The sequence below is a fragment of the Empidonax traillii genome, unplaced genomic scaffold, assembly GCF_003031625.1.
Source record: "Empidonax traillii isolate 1590-97213 ecotype Southwest subspecies unplaced genomic scaffold, ASM303162v1 scaffold1671:size75888, whole genome shotgun sequence".
Taxonomy (NCBI): Eukaryota; Metazoa; Chordata; class Aves; order Passeriformes; family Tyrannidae; genus Empidonax; species Empidonax traillii.
Genome location: NW_020956864.1, coordinates 42,234 through 60,897, shown reverse-complemented (window position 1 = coordinate 60,897; position 18,664 = coordinate 42,234). Strand labels below are relative to the sequence as shown.

Below are 18,664 nucleotides of genomic sequence, written 5' to 3'. Positions count from 1 at the left end.
ACCGGGGGATGGGGACACCTGGAGAGGGTGGGCACCCCAACCAATGGGTCCGGTCCCTCAGCGTGGGGACACGTGGCAAGGTGACCCCTGTCCCCTGGGGGCTCTGGCCGGGCCGTGCCAGCCCCCCGGCCCGGGGGGATCCTCGCCAGTGTCCCCGGATCAGCCCGGGCCCGATCGCGACCCGCGTGTCGGGATACAGCCCTGGCCCCGCCCATTGCCCCGCCCCTCCTTCTGATTGGTGGAGACGCAGCCCCGCCCCGCCGCTGATTGGCCAACCGTACCCGCGCTAGGCGGGACCCCGGGGGTCGCGATCGCTACCGGGGGTCGCGACAGAAGCCAACCCCCACCCCCCGTGAGTACCGAGCCCGGGGCTTGGCGGGAGTTGGAGGGTGGCAAGCGGGGCCGGAGGGGTCCCGGGTGGAATTCGGGCGTCCCAGGGGAGGTCGGGGGTCCCGGGGGTCCCCGGAGCCCGGTGGGACACCCCAAAGGGGAGAGGGGCTGCGAGGGGGGCGAGGGGGAGGCCGTTCTGTTCCCCCGCGTGGGTCGTGGGGCTGCCCCGGCCGTGGGGACGGTGACGGGAGGCACGTCCCCAGCGAGGGATTGCGACAGACGAACCCTGCCTGGCTTCCTCTGAATCACCCCAAAGGGGCGGCGGGGCGGACCCAGGTGCGGATGGGGGGACTCAAGAGGGGTCGAGGGGACCCAACCCCGCGGCATCCCAGCAGGGCAGGAGGCCAATCCCACCCCCAAACTCCTTCCAGCCTCCCCCAAACCCCCCTGTGACACTCCACAGGCTGCTCAGAGGCCGCCAGCATCTCCCACTCGTGTCATGAGCTGGTGGGTCTCAGCCCTCAGCTAACAGAAGCTGGGGTGGGGTGGTCCTGGGGGTCTCAGTCCCCCTGAGGGTCCCCACTGCGCTCACCCACCCACGACACCCCAATATCTCTCCCCACAGCCACCGTTGCCATGTCGGCCGAAAACGCCGAGGGGCCGGCACGGGATGGGCCGGAGGTGAAGGTAAGGTGGGGGGGGCACGGGGGGCTTTGAGGGGGCCGCGGGTGCCTCTGGGGACCCCCTCCCACCTCCAGCCCGCCCCGCAGAGCGTGGTGAGCCGCGTGGCCGAGCTGCCCCTGGTGAGCGGTGCCTGCGGGGCCGTGGCCACCGCGTACACGAGCACCAAGGAGCGACACCGCCGCGTCCGCTCCGTCTGCCACGCCACCGAGAAGGGGGTGAAGACACTGATGACGGTGGCCCAGCCCCTCCTCACCCGGCTGGAGCCACAGAGTGAGTGTGGGGGCGAAGGGACGTCACCCCATGGGGGTGGGGAGCGCCCCAAAACTCGCTCTGGCAGAGCTCCTGTGGGGCAGCAGCAGAGGGGGGATCTGGGTTTTGGGTGTCAGGGTTATGTGGCCGAGGGAGACGGGGCTGGAGCAGCACCCCCTGGGTTTTGGGGTGATGGAAAACTGGCTCTCACAGAGCTCCTGCAGGGCAGCAGGAGAGGAATAACCTGGTTTCGTGCCTCTGGCTCTCCCACTGCCACCAAATGTGCCTGCAAAGGGCTGGAGAGGTTGGAGGAGCAGCTGAGAGGGGGGAGCAGCACCCTGTGGATTCTGGGGTACCCAAAAAACGGCTCTTGCAAGGCTGCAGGAGAGGAATCATCATCTGATTTCACATCCAGTTTGTATCACCAGGGAATGAAGGGCCAGAGAAGCTGGACAAGCAGATGGGAGGGAAAACACCCCACGAGTTTTTGGGGTAGCCCAAAAGCTGTCCCCAGCAGAGCTCCTGCTCAGGGCAACAGGGCATTTAACCCACCTCTTTTCACGTCCCCCAGTCTCCACCGCCAACGAATTCGCCTGCAAAGGGCTGGACAAGCTGGAGGAGAAGCTGCCCATCCTGCAGCAGCCCCCTGAGAGGGTAAAGACCCCCTGAAGGGCAAGGGGGGCGGTCCAGTGCTGGGACCACTGAAGGATAAGGCTACCCTGTGCTGTCCCCTCACAGGTGGTGGCCAGGACCAGGGAGCTGGTGAGCGGGGCGGTGGCCAGGACGCTCAGCACCGTGCTGGGCACCCGCGTGGGGCGGCTGCTGCTCACGGGGGTGGACAGGGTGCTGGGGAAATCGGAGCAGCTGGTGGGCAGGTACCTTCCCAGGACGGAGGAGGAGCTGGGTGAGTGCCCACCGTGCTGTCACAGGCACCATCTCCCGAATTTGGGGGGGTGCAAACCCCTCCTGGGCTCCCCTTGGCCGTGCTCAGCCCCCCGTGGCGGTGCCAGGGCAGCGTGGTCACCGTGACACTGGGCAGGGGACAGTCCCCACCCAGGGCACTGGTGAACTCTCACCTGGAAACCCGAGGCAAATATAGTCCTGTGCTGCCCTGCCTGCCTGGGTATTTATAGCTTGGCACAGGGGTGGCAGAGCTGGCCCTGTGTCACAGAGGTGACCGCAGGGGCCACCGGGCTTTGTGGTGACACCTTCAACATGACCTGGTGGCCAAGCATCCCATGGGTGGGCGCCCCTGTGCGTGGAGGTTCGGGGGGATCGTCCCAGTGCCTGGTGTGGGGTGGATGCAGTGCCTGGTGTGGGGTGATCCAGTGCCTGGTGTGGGGTGGATGCAGTGCCTGGCACAGGACGGTCCATCCATGCCATCCTCACCCCTGGTCCCGCAGCAGCCACAGCAGGTGCACAGCGAGCCCCGGGCACAGAGGTGGCCCCAGCAGGCCTGGAGGTGGCCCCGGGCACAGAGGTGGCCCCAGCAGGCCCGGAGGTGGCCCCGGGCACAGAGGTGGCCCCAGCAGGCCCGGAGGTGGCCCCGCCGGAGCGGCAGAGGCGGTGGCAGAGCTGCTTCGTCCGCGTGGGCTCCCTGTCGGCCCAGCTGCGGCACCGGGCCCTGCGGCGCTCGCTGGGCGAGCTGCGGCGGGCCCGGCACAGTGCCCAGCAGCTGCTGGCACAGCTCCACCACCTCATCCAGCTGGTAAGGACGTGGCACACGGGAAGCCCCGGGCTGGCCCGGCACCCCCGGGTGCGCTCCCACCTGGCTGGACATCCCCCCAGATCGAGGAGGGGCAGCAGGGCACCGACGGGCCCCGGCGCGGCACCCGCCAGCGTCTCCACCGCCTGTGGCTGGAGTGGAGCCAGCAGGAGGCTGTGCCCATGGAGGAGAGCCAGGTACGGGGTGGGGGCACCTTGGGGGGCACCCGGGGATGGGGTGGGGGGCTGTGTTCATGGAGGACACCAAGGAGTAGGACAGGGGACCGTGGCCATGGGGGACATCCAGATAGGGGGTGAGGGGCTGTGGTCATGTAGGACAGCATGGCATGGGGTGGGAGGCTGTGGCCGTGGAGGAGACCAAGGTACAGGGCAGGAGTACCCAGGGAAGACACTGAGAATGGGATGGGGGGGGGTGTACTGTGGTCTTGGAAGTGAGGTATGGGGTGAGGGGGCCATGAGTGACTGTGGAGGACACCAAGATACAGGTTGGGGGAGACCAAGGGATGGGATGGGGTTGGGGGGGCCATACCCACTTGAGGACACCACAGGATGGGCTGGGGGGCCAGTACACCGCAGTATGGGGTGGGGGGGGCCATACCCATGGAGGACACCAAGGCCTGGAGCCCCTCTGGAGCCCCCGCCGTGCCCGCCGGTGCCCCGCAGGTGGAGGCTCGGGCCCTGGCCATGCTCCAGGGGCTCCTGCAGCAGCTCCAGGGCGCCTGTGCCCGCCTGGCCTCGGGCGCCCGGGCCTTCCCCGGCAGCGTGCAGGAGACGGCGGGGCACGTCCGGCACGGCGTGGAGGGCGTCCAGGCCGCCCTGGCCCGCGCCCGCTCCTTCCACGACCTGTCGGAGCTGGTGCTGGCGCAGAGCCGGGACGGGGTGGCGCGGGCGCAGCTGGGCATCGACGAGCTGCTGGAGCACGTGGGGCAGCACACGCCCCTGCCCTGGCTCGTGGGACCCTTCGCCCCGGCGCTGGTGGAGTACCCCGAGGACGCCCCGCTGGAGATGGCCAAGTGGGAGGGCTGCGTCACCGTCGGGGGCACGCGCCGGGCGTCACAGCCGGTGTGCGGCCAGCACTGAGCCACGGGAGCGCCCACCCACCCACCCATGACTGGGAACCCCACCCCCAGTGGGGTCAGGGGGATGAAGGACTCGGTGATGCCGCGTGGGACCCCAATGTCACTGCCAGGGACTCGTGTGGGGACATGGAGGACGCAGCGTGGGCGTCCCCAAGCCCCGGGAGCGTTGGGATTTGGTGCCTTAACAGCTTCAAACTGGTTTAAAGAGGAAGAAAACAACTTTTTTTTTGGCCTTAAAAATGACTCAGAGGTTGTTGTGGGGCCTTGGGCCCACCCGAGGGGGGGGGGGCTCAGCACGGGCGGCAGAGCCAGGGGGCACCCCCAGGGAGGGTCCCAGCGGAGGGTGGGAGAGCAGGGGTGGGTGCCAGTGAGGTGCTGCGACTGAGGGTGCCACAGGATGCCACCTGGACTGTGCCCCGCAGCCGTGTGGCACTGAACTTTGTCCCCGTTGTCACCACGGAGGGGTGTCCCCGACATCACAGGCACGGCGTGGTCACAGCACCCAGTGGGTGACACCGGGTGCTCTGTCACTGTCCACCCTCCTGCCACCAGCACCCACTGGGACCAGTCTGACCATCTCCACTGGGCCAGGTGGGTCGGGGAGCACTGGGACCCCCATCCTGGGGGATCCACATGAAGGGAAGGGGTCGTGGGGGGTCGTGGCGTGATTTCTCCTGGGAGTTCGGTGCCAGGGAAGGTGGGTGTGGGGGATCCAGTGCCCGGGGGAGGGGAGCTGGCTCTGGGTGGGGGTGTCAGTGCAGCCTGATCCTGGGGAATGGGGGCCGGGGGGTCGCTGTAGACCAGTCTGGGGGAGTCCCGGCCCTGAGGGGGTGTCGGTGCAGCCTGATCCTGGGGAATGGGGGCCGGGGGGTCGCTGTAGACCAGTCTGGGGGAGTCCCGGCCCTGAGGGGGTGTCGGTGCAGCCCATTCCCGGGGTATCCGGGACCGGGGAGGGGGGTCAGTGCAGCACAGACAGAGGGGTCGTGTCCGGGGGGGTCAGTGCAGCCCAGTCCCGGTGCTGGGAGGGGGGGACTCGGTGCAGACGGTTTTGGGGGGGCGCTACAGCCGGGTCCCGCGGGGATCCTAATCCCAGTTCCGGGGGGATCCTAATCCTGATCGCGGGGGGATCCCAGTCCCGAGGAGATCCCAGCCGCGGTCCCGGGGGTTTTCCGTGGTGGCGGCCCCGCCGGTCGGTGCTCCCGGTGCGCCCCGGGCCGGCCCCGCGGGGCGGCTCCGGTCACATGCGCTCGGGGCCGGGCTCCGGGGGTATAAAGGGCGCTGGGGAGGAGCGGGGCGAGCCCGGAGCCACAACCGAGCCGAGCGGAGCCGAACCCAGCGGAGCCACCAGCGGTGAGCCCGATCCGTATCCCGGTTCCGATCCCGATTGCGATCCCGTTTGCGATCGCAATCGCGGTTCCGCTTTCGATTGCGATCCCGATCATGGTCCCGGCCGCGATCCCGGTGCCGATGCCGGTGCTGGTCCCTGGGACCCCCCTGTCCCGGGTTTTCCCAAGCGTGTGGGAGCTGCCCCGGCCCGTGGAGTGGGAAAACTTTGGGCCCCCCATGCGGGGGGTTTGAGGGGAGTGTTGAGGGGGGGGTCTGACGCCACTCACGGTCCTGTCCCGTCCCCCCCAGCCCCACCATGGCCACCCCCGAGCCCGCGACGGCGCAGCCCAAGGCGGAGGAGCAGCAGGTCAGTGGGGGAAAGGGGGCTGGTTGGGGGAGGGGGCTCATCCCAAAACATGTCCTGTCCTCTCCTGCCTGGGGACGGGGCTCTGCTTTGTCCCTTCGGAAGGCTGGGAGAGCCCTGGGAGCACCTCAAAACCATCCCTGAAGAGGTGGGGACACAGAGTACTCCCCTTCCCCGGTGAGATTTGGGGATCCATCCCCCCCTTGCGCTCCCCCTGACTCCACCCATGCTCCGCAGAGCATCGGGACGCGCGTGGCCAACCTGCCCCTGGTGAGTTCTGCCTACGACATGGTGTCCAGCGCCTACAGCTCCACCAAGGAGAGTCACCCCTATGTCCGCTCGGTCTGCGACGCCGCCGAGAAGGGGGTGAAGACGCTGACGGCGGCGGCCGTGAGTGGGGCCCAGCCCCTCCTCACCCGGCTGGAGCCACAGAGTGAGTGTGGGGGGGAAGGGACATCACCCCACGGGGGTGGGGAACCCCCCAAAACTCGCTCTGGCAGAGCTCCAGTGAGGCAGCAGCAGAGGGGGGATCTGGGTTTGTGTGTCAGGGTTATGTGGCCGAGGGAGAAAGGGCTGGAGAAACACCCCCTGAGTTTTGGGGTGATGGAAAACTGGCTCTCGCAGAGCTCCTGCAGGGCAGCAAGAGCTGGAGAAGCTATTTTATCGTTTCTGGTTCCTTTCACCAAAAATCACACCTGCAAAGGGCTGGACAAGCTGGAGGAAGCAGCACCCCCTGGGGTGCCCAAAACTGGGCCCTGGCAGAGCTCCTGCAGGGCAGGAGGGTATTAACCCACCTCTTTTCACCTCCCCAGTTTCCACCGCCAACGAATTCGCCTGCAAAGGGCTGGACAAGCTGGAGGAGAAGCTGCCCATCCTGCAGCAGCCCCCTGAGAAGGTACCAGGGGCAGGTGGGGTGGGCAAACACCCTGGGGGGGGAGCCCCCAGCAGCGCCTGACGGAGGGCTGTGCGTGTGCCCTCGCAGCTCATCTCAGACACCAAGCTCCTGGTGACCTCCACGGTGACGGGGGCCCGGGACGTGCTGAGCAGCACCGTGGCCGGGGCCAGGGACGCCGTGACCAGCCGGGTGACGGGCGTGGTGGACATGACCAGGGGGGCCGTGCAGGGCGGCGTGGAGCTGACCAGGTCGGCGGTCAGCAGCGGGGTCAGCACCGTCATGGGCTCCTCCGTGGGCCAGATGGTGGCCAGCGGGGTGGGCTCCGTGCTGGAGAAGTCGGAGGAGCTGGTGGACCATTACCTGCCCATGACCAACGAGGAGCTGGGTGAGCAGCTGATCCCAAACCCCTGGAGATGTGTTGTGGGCAGAGAGAGCCTGGGCAGGGTGATGGAGGCTCTGCAGGGAGGTGGTGGGGCCACCTCAGCAGCTCCTGTCCCACAGCCAAGCTGGCCACGGCCGTGGAGGGCTTCGAGCCGGAGCAGCAGAAGCAGCAGCAGAGCTACTTTGTGCGCCTGGGCTCCCTCTCCAGCAAGGTGCAGCACAGAGCCCTCCAGCACTCGCTGGGCAAGCTGCAGAGCGCCCGCCACAGCAGCCAGGAACTGCTGGCACAGCTCCAGGGCGCCCTTGACCTGGTAGGACCCATCCCTGTGCCCCTCATCGTGTCACCCCGAGGTGTCCCCCACCCACCCACCCACCCACCAACCCACCTACCAACCCACCTTGGGCTCTCCTCTCTCCCAGGTGGAGCACCTGAAGCAGGGTGTGGACCAGAGGCTGCAGGGAGGGCAGGAGAAGCTGCAGCAGATGTGGCTGGAGTGGAGCAAGAAGCAGCCGGGCGGTGCCAAGGACCCGGCGGCGGCACCGGAGGTAGGCAGAGGGTTTTAGGGCAGGGGGGGGTCCCCCGGGGTGACCCCGGGGCGCGTCCCCCACCCCTCACCGCTCCATATTTCTTTGGCAGACGGTGGAGTCTGGCGCGCTGGCCATGCTGCAGGGGCTGGCCCAGCAGCTGCAGAGCTCGTGCCAGCCCCTGCTGAGCGGCCTGCAGGGCCTGCCCGCGGGCGTGCAGGACACGGCGGGGCAGGTGCGGCACAGCGTGGAGGAGCTGCGGGCGGCCCTGGGCTCGGCTGCCTCCCTGCAGGACCTGACGGGCGCCGTGCTGGCCCGGGCTCGCGGCCACGCCGCCACGGCCCGCCAGCTGCTGGACGAGCTGGTGGAGCGCGTGGCCTCCAGCACCCCCCTGACGTGGCTGGTGGGACCCTTCGCCCCCTCCGGCCAGCGCGCCGTGGAGGAGATGAAGTAGCGGCCTGCGGGTCCCCTCCCCCTGTAACACCCCCGAAGCCTCGTTAGGAGCAGCTACGAAACCCCCCCTGCCCGGCCCAGCTCGCCCCCCCTAACCTTGTGCCTGCCCATGTGGGGACCTGCCTGCCCCCCCCTCCCCACCCCCCACGGCTCTGTCCCTTGTCCCCTGCAGGAACGTGCCTTGGACCCCCCCAAGTGCCTGTTGGGGGTCTCCTCCAGCCCCCCCGGAGGGTCCCCCGTGCCCCCAGTGCCTTCAAGCCCCCCGTTCTGTAGGGTGAGAACAGCACAAGAAGCAATAAACTGGTTAGTTTTGCACTGGGCTGAGGTTTTATTGGGGGGGGTGTGGTATGGTAATACCGTATTTCTTTGGTATCGGGGCTCTGGAGGAACAACCCCCACCCCAAGACCTGGGGACCCCCCATTCCACAGGCAGGGAGCCCCACCTGCACCGCTGGGACCCAGGGGTGGGAGGAGAGGGGCTGGCAGTGGGATCCCCACGTCTTTCCCACTCCAAGGATGGGACTGACCCTCTGGAAAACATTCCCTCCCCACCTCTGGCCTCTCCCTTCCCGGCAGTTGGGCAAGAGGCACTCAGGGGTTTTTTTTATGGGGCTTTTATTTGGGTTTTGTGAAATCAGCCCTGGAAAAAGCAACCCCCCCCAGGGCATAGTTACAGCACCAGCAGCCTCTAAAAAAGGGGCTGGGGATCCTCCCTCAGGGTCTGGGCACAAAGAGGAGCCAGGAGTGGCTTTTTTGGACACAGAAAAAAAACTCCTGGAGAGTTGCAAAAGAGCAAAGAGAGCAAGAGCCAGAGCTGGTGCCCAGCTTGGGCCAGGATGATGCCCTCAGTCCCTTCCTGGGGCAGTTGGGAGAGAACACACCGTTTTTATTCTGGTTTTACCCCAAAAGTTGGTGCTTAGCCTTCCTGCTACCCCTGGGGCAGAAGGATCCAGCTCCAGCAGCTCCCTCTGGCTGGAGAGAGGAGGATGATGGTGGGAAAAGGGGCTTGGAGCAGCCCCTGGAGCTGAGGAAGAGCTCAGCAACGGTGCCAAGTTTGGCCGCCCAGCCCAGCCAGGGACATCCATGGGTGCCTGGTCCTGGTCCAGATGGAATCTGGGGAGCCACTGGGATGTTTTCCAAGCCCCAACCCTTCCCTCCCCTCATCCCAACCAGAAAGAGACTCAGGGGGGCTCCTCGTGTTTTTCATTAGAAAACCCTTTATATTCATTTCACGTCGGTTGAAATCACAAGAAATTAGGTAGGAGGGCAAAAAAAAAAAAAAAAAACAAAACCAAAAACAAACAAAACAAAAATAAAACAATCAGAAAAAAAAAAACCCAAACTCAAACAAAACAAAATCAAAATAATAAAAAGGGTGGGGGGGGAGACAAATACAGACACCAGCACAGCCCCCCCGCGGGCGGTGCCGCCGCAGGGACACGGGACAAGACCAAGGACATCGGCTACGTGTGACTTAGTGAAGTGACTCCAGCAGGGGACGAGGCACAGGCTGGTCTCCCTTCCCAGCCTCTCCTCCTCCTCCATTTTCCTCCTCCTCCTCCTGCTCCAGGTGGGAGTTGTTTCCTCAGCTCTCCTCCACGTCATCCACGGCCTCCCGCTCCGGCCCGGCTCTCTCGGCCTTGGGATAGTCCTGCACGCTGCTGGGGCAGATAAATCCCACATCCCAGTTCCTTTCCAGGCTGGGAAAACCCTGACACAGCCCCAGATCACCCTGGGAAGAGCCCAGTGGGTCACAGGCAGCTGCAGCCCCTCTCACTCACTTGTTGTGGGGCTCCTCGGACGCCTCCGGCTCCGCAGCTCCCGGCCCTTGGCTTTTGTCCTTCTCCTCTGTGCCCTCGGATTTTTGGGACAGGGATTCGCCATTCACAGGACCTGGCAGGTCTAACAGGGAAAAGAGAGAGAGGCTCAGGCCTTAGAGCTTCTAATCCATCCCAACCTGAGCGTGCCATGGATCCACAGCCACAGGTTGTCCCCGGACACCCAACTGAGCCCGAGGGGACCCCGGGCCTGGCTGACCCCAATAGGTGCAAGAAGGGCCTCAAAAGCTCCACCCCCCAGCCCAGGGCAGTGCCAGGGTGGATTTTCCCTGGCAGCTCCTCCAGGAAGGCTCTTGCAGCACCACCAGGCAGGGACCTGGCTCTGAGGGTGGAAGATCCCAGTCACCAGCGGCCTGTGCAAGGGCCTGAGCCGGTGTCCAAGGACATCCCCCCGTTCCTCTGTTGGAGCAGAGCTCAGGCTGGCTGGGATGAACCATCCTGGGCCAAAACCCAGCCCGGAGGCCCCCCGAGCCAGGGCGTGGGGCCCGAGGTTTGCCCTCTGCCCTCACTGCACCAGCGTTCCACACCCAGCCCTTTCCCACCCCTGGCACTCGGGCAAGGCAGGGCCTGGAGGGGCTGGTCCCTCCACCACCGAGGCCAAGAACCACCTCCTCGTGCCCCTGGCCCCCAGTGGGGTGGGCTGTGCCCCGAGAAGGGCCGTGGCATCGCCCCCAGGGACGTTTCAGGGAGCGTTTTACCGGCGTTCGTCTCCTCCTCCCCCTTCTCGTTCCGTGTCTCGGCTCCCGACAGCTTCTCCTGGCCCTTCTCCACCTCCCCCTTGTCCTTCTCGGGCCCAGCTTTGTTGGCTTTCTGCAGGGCCTCCAGCTTTGGTCCCAGCACACGCGACTTCAACCGGGTGTAGACCTCGGCTGCTTTCTCCATCACGTCCTTGTTGGCTTTGTAGCGACGGATCTGCCCCGGGGAGCGGGAGGAGGGACCCCCTTAGAGCTGGGGGGGTCCCACACCGGCTCCCCTCTGGCTGCAGGGAGGGACTGAGCCCTCTGCTCTACCTTCTTCAGCGTGGCCACCACGTCCGTGTGCTTCTGCAGGATGTGGGAGGTGACCTGGAGCGTCCCCAGCTCCTCCAGCGCGTTCAGGCACCGCTTGATGTCCTGCAGGGGCGGCACCGGGCTCAGGAGCCGCCTGGGGGTGACCCCGTGGGCACCTGGGGAGCTCCCAGCACACCCAGAAGGGAGGAGGAGGAGGAGGAGGAGGAGCTGCCCTGGGACTGCAGCCCACAGGGGTGTCCCAGGCAGTGCCCACGCCTGGCACTCACCGGGTTGTCCACCTTCAGGGCAAACTTGATCTCACTGTGAAGCTTCTGGAGCTTCTCTTCCACTGTGGGCTCTGGAGCAGGGACAGAGACAGGCAGAGACATCAGGACACCAGTGGAGCCCGTGGCACAGCCCAGAGCCCGGGATCTGCCCACCACCAGCCAGGCTCTGGGGTCCTCCTGCACCTCCAAGGTCAGCAGAGCCCCAGGGATGGGGGGAACCCCCCCTGGATGATCCCCTGCCCTCCCTACCCTCCCTTCCGTGCTGGGCAGCCATGGCTCTCTCACCCTTTTTCTTCTCCATCCTCCTTTCAGGGGTCGGGTCGGATTTCTTCCGGCCTCGTTCCACCTTCAGGGGTCTGTGGAAGAGGGAAGAGGGTTGTGGTGAATCCCCCGCTTGCCACCAGGCTGCCAAGGCTGGTGGTACTGCCTGGAGCACTCCAAGCATCCCTGCTGCCCCCCAGCCACGGTCACCCCCAGACCCCAGCTCCCCAGGAACGCAGCCAAGGAAAACGGGAACGTCACCCTGGTAACCCCCTTGGGCTCAGGAGAAGGAAGGGAGGGACAAACCCAGCCCCCCTGTGGGTGCTGCAGTCCCAGGGAGCCCCATCCCCACCCCAGGGTTGGGGCAGCCCAGGAACACCCCGTTCCCAGGGGGATGGAGGGAAGGGGGAGGAGGAGGAGATGCTGACTTGTTCCGTGGCTTCTCCTCTGCTCGGCCCCTCTTCTCCTTCTGATTTGGTTTCCTTGACAACTCCGAGGGCTGTTTCTTCGCCGGCTTCTTTACCTTGGAGGAGAGAACAATGCAGGGAGAGCGGCACGGCCACGGTCACGGCACAGTGTCACCCCGTGGGCATGGACACCCCATGGACACAGCACATGGATATGGACACCCCACGGACACAGTAGTGTCACCTCCACATCTCTGCTGCTTTCCCAGCTCCCCAGCCCCCTCCATATGGAGGAACCGGCCAGGCCAAAGGGCCACTGGTTGCCAAGAGCCCCGTGCAACCCTTCCCTGTGCTCCAGCCAAGCCTGGCTGGTGCTTCCACAGGCTCCAGGCGGAGCAAATCCCATGGTTGTGATGGGAGGAAGAGCACCCTGGAGAGCAGGGAATGGTTTGGGTTGGAAGGGACCTCAAAGTTCATCTTGTTCACGGGCAGGGACACCTCCCACTAGCCCAGGTTGCTCCAACCTGGCCTTGGACACTTCCAGGCATGGGGCAGCCACAGCTTTCCATGCCAGATGTGAGGCCCACAGCTGGATGGGGTGTCCTGGGCCAGGGGAAGAGCTCCCAGCAAGGCAGGGATGTGCCTGTGGACACACAGCCCTCCCCAAGACTGTGTGGGCAAGCCCAGGGTATCCCAAGGTGAGGAGAGCAGGTCCCTGCTGGCTCCACACTCACCTCCTTCTCTGGCTCCAGCTCCGAGTCCGAGGAGGATGGGGCCTTGGCCCGGCCCCTCCGGCCCTTTTTGGCCGCCTCATCCTCGGCGCTGCTCTCCGAGTCCGAGCGCGCCTCCTCGCCCTTCTCCGCCTTCTCCTTCCTCCTCTCCTTCTCCTCCTTCTCCTGCTCCCGGAGCCGACGGATCTCCTCCTCCTGCTCCCTCTTCCTCTTCTCCTCCAGCTCCCGCCGCCGCTCCTCGTCCCGCCTCTTCCACTCGCTGATGCGATCCACATCGCTGTCGCTGTCGCTGCTGGGGACAGGCACGCCGTGGCAGGGAGGGGGTGACCCTCCAGCCCGGCCCTGGGGTTGTCCCAGTGTCCTGGGGTCCCACCCGACCTCACCTGTCGCTGCTGGAGCTGGTGGGGACACGCTCGGGCTTCGGTTTCCTGCCCCGGGGCTTGGGGGGGGGTTTCTCTGCTGCAAGAACACGGGGACACGATCAGCCCTGGGGGTCCCTCTGGGGTGTGCCCACAACAGGAGCAGATCCCAGAGCCTCAGGAGCCCCTGCCATCCCACGTTCCCATCCCAGGGAGGCTGGGGATGGCAGAGCAGCCCCCTGACTTACCCGGCTTGCGGCCCCGCGGCGCCTTTTTCACCGACACGTCCGAGTCCGAGTCGGAGTTGGAGTCGGACTTGGTCATGTCCACGGTGGTGTTTCCCACCTCCAGGTCCGAGTCCACTTTGGAGTCGGAGTCGGAGCCGGACTCCACTTTCTGCAGGCAGGAGAAAGGGGCTGGGATGGAGGGTGGCACTGCGGTGGTAGCACCCCAGACCCAGAACACCCTGAGCCCCAGCAGCGCCCCAATCCCAGTAGTGCCCTGAATCCCACAAGCACCCCAATCCCATGAGGGGTCAGTGAGGTCCCTCCACCCCCTGCTCCCCCTCCCCTCAGCGCAGATCCCCAAATCCTCTCCAGCTTCCCTCAGATTTCGGGTCCTTTACCTTCTTCTTCCTCCCCCCTGCCGGCATCCTCCGCGGGGCCCTGGCCACCGGCTTCTTCTCGGGGGTGAAATCCTGCGGGGACACAGAAATATGAGGAAAGGTAGAACAGCCTCATGCTGCTGTCAGACACCAGTCAGGCTCCCCCAAGCCCAGTGGGGGTGCCCTCCCTGCAGCCCTCTCCCCCCAGCCTAGCAGAGTGTCCCACACCCCCCTGGGCACCTGGTCGCTGTTCTTTTCCGACTCGGAAGACGTCTCCGAGTTCTCCTCCTCCGTCACGGAGGGGCTGCCCTGGTCCAGGTCACTGGAGGATTTCCGAGGCCGTTTTGTCACCGGCATCTGGGACGGGAGAGGGGACGAGATGAGAGAATCCCACTCTCTCCCCCCCACCCACCATGGAAAGCCAACTGCTTCCCGGGAAAAGCTTTCTTCCAACCCTTCCCAAGTGTTCCTGCAAGAACAGCCATGTGCACCTCTGGATTCTCCTCTGGGCTGCAACCTCCACCAGGACTGGCCATCCCACCATCCCACAAGCATCCCAAGATCCCCCCAAAACAGGGTGAACCGTGTTTCCCACCAGAAATCCAGAGGGAAGCCGGATAGAATTGGTTTCTTCCACACTTTCCACCACAGTGGGTCTGAAGGAAGCCCTGGCCGGGCCCCTCTCCCGTGCCCAGCCCACACCCACCTTCATGGCCAAGGGTTTCCTCTTGAGCCCGCTGTGGTCGCTGCCCCGATCCGAGTCCTCGTCGCTGTCCACCTTCTCCGTGGGCACGGTGGCCATGGCAGAGTCCTCCTCGTCCTCCCCGGCGTCGCTTCCCGCCATGGGATCGTTGTCGGGGACGTCGCTGTCGGAGGAGCTGGCGGGCTGCGGACACGGGAGCAGAGCAGAGTTAGAGGGGCCTGGGGGGCGTTTGGAGGGGGCAGGAGAGGAGAGGAGAGGGGGCACGAAGGGTGGGGAGTGAAGGATGGCAGAGCTGTGCGTGCAGAGCAGCCTCCCCTCCCAGCACGGATCCCTTTGGAAAACACAACCCATGGGAACGCTGATCCAACCCCCCTTCTGATCCCCTGGCACCCACAGCCCCTCACACACCGCCCTGACACCACCAGCCACACCCTCCTGGACTCCCCAGCTTGGCTGCTGCCTCACTGCCCTCTTCCCCTCATCCAAAATCCCTGGAGCAGCCTGGAGCCCCCCTGCAGCAGCCCCCAGCCCTCCCCGGCCCTAACGGCGCCAGACAAGCAGCGAGTGCCTGGGTTCAGTCTCTCCTTCGGCGTCAGGGAGCGGCTGTTCCCCTTCCTCCACCTGCATCAGGCCTCTTCCCGGCCTCTTCCCGTGGGAAAGGGCTGCACAAGGAGTCCAGGTGGCCACCACGCTCTTCCCAGTTGGCATCTCCCGTGTCCTGCTCCCTGAAGGTCTCCTCGCTTCTCCAGAAGGTTCCTCACGCAGGGACATCAAACCCCAACTTCCATCTTCTGTGTTTCCTAAAGCCTGGATCCTTCCAGCTGCTGGGAAAGCCTCTCCTTGCCCTTGACTGTTCCTGGCACCTCGTTTCATTTAGGCCTCAAAACCAAGGAAAGCCTCTATTTCAGTCTCCTCCTGCTCCTCTGCCCAGGGGACGCAGTTGGTGCTGGTGGTCCCTCAGTCACAGAAGGTCCCTATCCCTGATGGGAATTCCTGGTGGATTCCTGGCCAGGGTAGGTGCTTCCTTCGCCACCATCAACCTCCTGGTTTTCAAGCACTTCCACCTCACCCCACATCCAGAGCTCGGGGCGCAACCATCCCCCAGAGCCCCTCAAACCACATCCTGGCTCCTCACCAGAGCCAAGGAGGCTCCATTCCCTGACCTCCAGACCTGGACCTTGCTGCTTCACCTCAAAAACCTTCCCCTGCCTCTCCAGCCCAACTCCCTACAACGCCAGACAATCACTGCACGATAAACCGGACCACAATTACGGTCACAAGACACCCCCCCACGAGCAGCTGACAAAGAACCGCCTCTCTGAATCCCGCTGGAGGACTCAAGACCTTGGAAAAGGATGGAAAAGGGGACTGTCCAACAGCCCAGGACGAGCAAGGCCTCAAGTTCTCGCTCTGACAGCAAAACCTCCGCGATTTCGGGCGAGCGCCACGAAGCCAAACCCCGCCTTGCAAAAGCACCTTCCAGAGGAGGAGAGCGGACTCCAACAGCAGGGGGGAGGGCAGGGAAGCAAAGGGGAGCTAATTCCACCCCGAGAAAGCCAAGCTGGAAGCGCATCAGCAGCGAGGAGAAGCAGAGAGAGGAGCAGAGAGCCAGCTGGAGGGGAGGGAGGGTCGTGGCAGCCCCCCCGCCCGGCCCGCACTCACCGCAGGGGCACTGTAACTGGCGTGAGGGTTGTTCTGGATTTCCCACAGCCCCTCGTTGAAGCCTTTCCTCTTGTTTGGTTTGCCATATTTGTCTTTGTACTTTTCGTAAGGGAACAGATCTTTAGGGCCCAAGAAGGCTCTGAAGGAGAGAGACACAAAGCAAGAGGTGAGGCCGGGGCGCCGGCGGGGCCCGGCGAAGCTGAGGGGGGGACACAGCGGGGGCGGCGCTTACGTCTCGTGGGTGCCGAAGAAGAAGATGGGGTACTTGTTCGGGGGGGGTTTCACGGCGCCGTCCGCGATGTCATCGATCTGAAAGGAAACCCAAAGCAGGGGGGTGGTCAGACAGGGCGGTGACACAGAGCGGCGACAACGTCCTCAAGCCCCGGCAAAGCGGCGTCGGCCTCCGGCACCCGCGGCGGGGAAGCCCCCCCAGGACAGCGCCCTGGCTGGGGAGCAGGGTCTGGATTGGGGGGTCCCTGTTGGTGGCAAGAAAGCCCTGGCCACGGAGCAGAGTCCCTGAGGGATCCCAGCGGGACCTCTTACAAGAGTGACCAGAGGGGTCTGGGCAGAGCTCGGCGCGGGGTCATCTCTCCACGTGCTACTCCCCACAGATCCATCGCCCCAAGGGATGCCCCAGCAAGGGGTGAGGGGACGATTGCTGAGCGGCCTGAGGGTCCTTCCCGGCTGCAGGAATAGCCCTGGGATGTGCGGGGGCCACCCCAGTCTTCTGTGCTCCGGGCGGGCGGGGGGAGCCCCGGGGAGGTCTTCAGGGTGGGGGGGACCCTTCCCCAGACAAAGCAAGCGAGCTAAAGCAGAGGGGCTGCAGCAGCACGAGGGCTCTCCTGGGAGGAGGAGGAGGAGGAGGTGGTGGTGGTATCCTGGATCTCCCAGCGTGGTGCAGCCAAAGCGGTGTCAGCTCCGGCGCCCGGAGCCTCCCCGATCCCACACGGCTTCCACCTGCCGGTCCCTTCCCACGGGACACACATTCAGAGGATGGACCTGCCCGGCCTGGGACGCCCGGCAGTCCCTCACCAAGCTGCTCCTCCGGGCAGCACCGCGGCAACAACGCTGTCACCCCACGGTGGGACCAGCTGGCCCCACAAGGAACCTCCCCAAAACAGCAGCAGCACCCCCAGAGCACTCGCAGTACCCCCCCACACACACCCGTGTCACACCCAGCATGTCCCCCTTGCTGTCCTCAACAAGGGACAGACCCCAGTTGCGTCCCCCTCCACGGTGAGGACGGAGAGCAGGTGGTGTCCAGGTCAGGAGCTGGGAATGGGAATGGGGGATGAGGATGGAGGATGAAGGGCAGGACTCTGCTGGGATATTGGGGGTGGCTGTGAGAGGCAACCCCAGAGTTGGGGTCACCCCACTGGAGGCAGGGTCCCCAGGCCACGGTCCCAGGGGTCCCTCATCCAGGGACAGACACCAGTGTGGGACCCACCCCCCATCTCCCTTTGGAACAGTTGCCAGGATGGGACCCCCAGCCTGGTTATGGGTCCTCTCCCAGCACAGGTACCAGCACGGCACCCCAGTTCCAGTGCCAGACCCCCATCCCAGTCTGGGATTCTCCATCCCAGTACAGGCACCAACACAGCACCTGTTTGATCCCCTCCCAGGATCAAACTGCAGGTCCAGTACAGGTGCTGCTGTGGGACCCCCATCCCAGGGCAGGACCCTATCCCAGGGCAGGGCTCCCATCCTGGCACAGGTGCTGACACGGGGTCCCCCATTCCAGTACAGGACATCCCGTTCCAGTTCCAAGCCCCCCTCTCGGTGTGGGTGCTAGAATAGGGTCCCCCATCCCAGAATGGGAGCCCTGCACTGGTACCGGGCCCCCATCCCAGCACAGCACATCCCATCCCGGGATCGGACACCCCATTCCAGTACCGGGACCCCATCCCGGTACAGACCTTTCTACCCCGGTACAGGCACCGTTATGGCACCTCCATCCCGGTACCGGGACCCCATCCCGGTACGCGATTCTCACCCTGGTACAGGGCACTCCATCCCTGTAGCGGTCCCGTTATGGCACCTCCATCCCGGTACCGACCCCCCACCCCTGGACCGCCCCCCCATCCCGATCCAGGATCCTCATCCCGGTCCGGGTCCCGTTATGGCATCTCCATCCCGGTTTGGGTCTCCTGGCCCGGGATAGGGGCCGGTACGTTTCCCCCCGCCCCGGTCCCGTTTCCACATCCCGGTCCGGGATCCCCATCCCGGTTCGGGATCCCCATCCCGGTCCCGCGTCCCCATCCCGGTCCATGCACCGTTATGGTACCTCCATCCCGGCAGGAGCCTCCTGTGCAGGCACAGCAGCCGGTGCGTGCCCCCATCCCACCCTCTTCCCCCCTTCCTGCTCCCACCCCCATCCCGGTCGGGGACCCCCCGTTCCCTTCCCCGGGGTTGGGAGGTGGGGGGGGGGGGTTGCGGCGCGGCCCCGCAGGTCTCTCACCCGGGCCGGCCAGTGCGGGTAGCCCTTCATCTTAGCGAAGACGAGGTCTCCAGGTTTGAAGCTGTGTGGCATGGCGGCTCCGGGCGGTCCCGGGGGGGCACCGGGGGGCACCGGGCGCGGGCAGGCCCAGCCCAGGCCGCGGCAGCTCCGGGCAGCTCCGGGCGGGCGGCGGGGGCGGCCCGCGCCGCACGGCACGCAGGATGTCCCGCCCCCGGCCGCTGCCGCGCCGGCGATTGGTCCGGAGGGATGTCGATCAGCGGCTCTGGCCAATGGGAGCGAGGAGGCGGCCCGGCGGGATAACGGGATTGGGCCGCGCCGCCGGAGGCGCCGAAGCGGGGGGCGCTGGGGGGGGCG

At 65.7% G+C, this 18,664-nt stretch overlaps 3 protein-coding genes across 9 annotated transcripts; 2 read left to right on the top strand and 1 right to left on the bottom strand.

Annotated features, from left to right (window-relative positions):
- The first annotated feature begins 313 nt into the window (after positions 1–313).
- LOC114070732 (perilipin-3-like) lies at positions 314–4,068 on the top strand. Of its 2 annotated transcripts, none has more exons than XM_027908292.1 (8): positions 314–352; positions 956–1,017; positions 1,101–1,284; positions 1,835–1,917; positions 2,002–2,167; positions 2,667–2,971; positions 3,052–3,165; positions 3,652–4,068. In XM_027908292.1, exons 2-8 carry the CDS (start codon positions 967–969, stop codon positions 4,066–4,068), a joined length of 1,320 nt encoding a protein of 439 aa, XP_027764093.1. In that variant the 5' UTR covers positions 314–352; positions 956–966. The 2 variants fall into 2 exon arrangements, with proteins under 2 accessions (XP_027764093.1, XP_027764094.1); XM_027908293.1 differs by lacking the exon at positions 3,652–4,068 and adding an exon at positions 3,305–3,455 and having other exon boundaries at positions 3,052–3,271.
- A 416-nt stretch (positions 4,069–4,484) lies between these two features.
- LOC114070731 (perilipin-3-like) lies at positions 4,485–8,029 on the top strand. 3 transcript variants are annotated; one of them, XM_027908289.1, is made up of 8 exons: positions 4,485–4,653; positions 5,699–5,760; positions 5,995–6,190; positions 6,570–6,652; positions 6,740–7,037; positions 7,154–7,344; positions 7,454–7,579; positions 7,671–8,029. In XM_027908289.1, exons 2-8 carry the CDS (start codon positions 5,710–5,712, stop codon positions 8,010–8,012), a joined length of 1,287 nt encoding a protein of 428 aa, XP_027764090.1. In that variant the 5' UTR covers positions 4,485–4,653; positions 5,699–5,709; the 3' UTR covers positions 8,013–8,029. The 3 variants fall into 3 exon arrangements, with proteins under 3 accessions (XP_027764090.1, XP_027764091.1, XP_027764092.1); XM_027908290.1 differs by lacking the exon at positions 4,485–4,653 and adding an exon at positions 5,332–5,417 and having other exon boundaries at positions 5,703–5,760; XM_027908291.1 differs by lacking the exons at positions 4,485–4,653; positions 5,699–5,760; positions 5,995–6,190 and adding an exon at positions 6,215–6,480 and having other exon boundaries at positions 6,620–6,652.
- A 1,187-nt stretch (positions 8,030–9,216) lies between these two features.
- Positions 9,217–18,451, bottom strand: HDGFL2 (HDGF like 2). 4 transcript variants are annotated; one of them, XM_027908282.1, is made up of 16 exons: positions 18,311–18,451; positions 16,085–16,161; positions 15,853–15,991; positions 14,194–14,373; positions 13,728–13,844; positions 13,509–13,580; positions 13,132–13,279; positions 12,908–12,983; positions 12,528–12,813; positions 11,815–11,909; positions 11,411–11,481; positions 11,126–11,196; positions 10,860–10,961; positions 10,548–10,761; positions 9,793–9,913; positions 9,217–9,669 (listed from the first exon to the last, which is right to left on the bottom strand). In XM_027908282.1, exons 1-16 carry the CDS (start codon positions 18,380–18,382, stop codon positions 9,597–9,599), a joined length of 1,914 nt encoding a protein of 637 aa, XP_027764083.1. In that variant the 5' UTR covers positions 18,383–18,451; the 3' UTR covers positions 9,217–9,596. The 4 variants fall into 4 exon arrangements, with proteins under 4 accessions (XP_027764083.1, XP_027764082.1, XP_027764085.1 ...); XM_027908281.1 differs by having other exon boundaries at positions 9,217–9,672; positions 18,311–18,450; XM_027908284.1 differs by lacking the exons at positions 15,853–15,991; positions 16,085–16,161.
- Between the last annotated feature and the right edge of the window lie 213 nt (positions 18,452–18,664).

Bases quoted from the DNA above. Each gene is read 5' to 3' on its own strand.
- LOC114070731 (XM_027908289.1), top strand. From the start codon at position 5,710: ATGGCCACCCCCGAGCCCGCGACGGCGCAGCCCAAGGCGGAGGAGCAG. The intron at 6,191-6,569 runs GTGAGTGTGGGG...TCACCTCCCCAG, and splicing joins CACCCGGCTGGAGCCACAGA to TTTCCACCGCCAACGAATTC. The intron at 7,580-7,670 runs GTAGGCAGAGGG...TTTCTTTGGCAG, and splicing joins ACCCGGCGGCGGCACCGGAG to ACGGTGGAGTCTGGCGCGCT.
- HDGFL2 (XM_027908281.1), bottom strand. From the start codon at position 18,382: ATGCCACACAGCTTCAAACCTGGAGACCTCGTCTTCGCTAAGATGAAG. The intron at 11,482-11,814 runs GTCAGCATCTCC...CCTCTTCCACAG, and splicing joins GAGGAGAAGCCACGGAACAA to ACCCCTGAAGGTGGAACGAG. The intron at 9,914-10,547 runs GTAAAACGCTCC...TTTCCCTGTTAG, and splicing joins GGAGGAGGAGACGAACGCCG to ACCTGCCAGGTCCTGTGAAT.
- LOC114070732 (XM_027908292.1), top strand. From the start codon at position 967: ATGTCGGCCGAAAACGCCGAGGGGCCGGCACGGGATGGGCCGGAGGTG. The intron at 1,285-1,834 runs GTGAGTGTGGGG...CACGTCCCCCAG, and splicing joins CACCCGGCTGGAGCCACAGA to TCTCCACCGCCAACGAATTC. The intron at 3,166-3,651 runs GTACGGGGTGGG...GGTGCCCCGCAG, and splicing joins TGCCCATGGAGGAGAGCCAG to GTGGAGGCTCGGGCCCTGGC.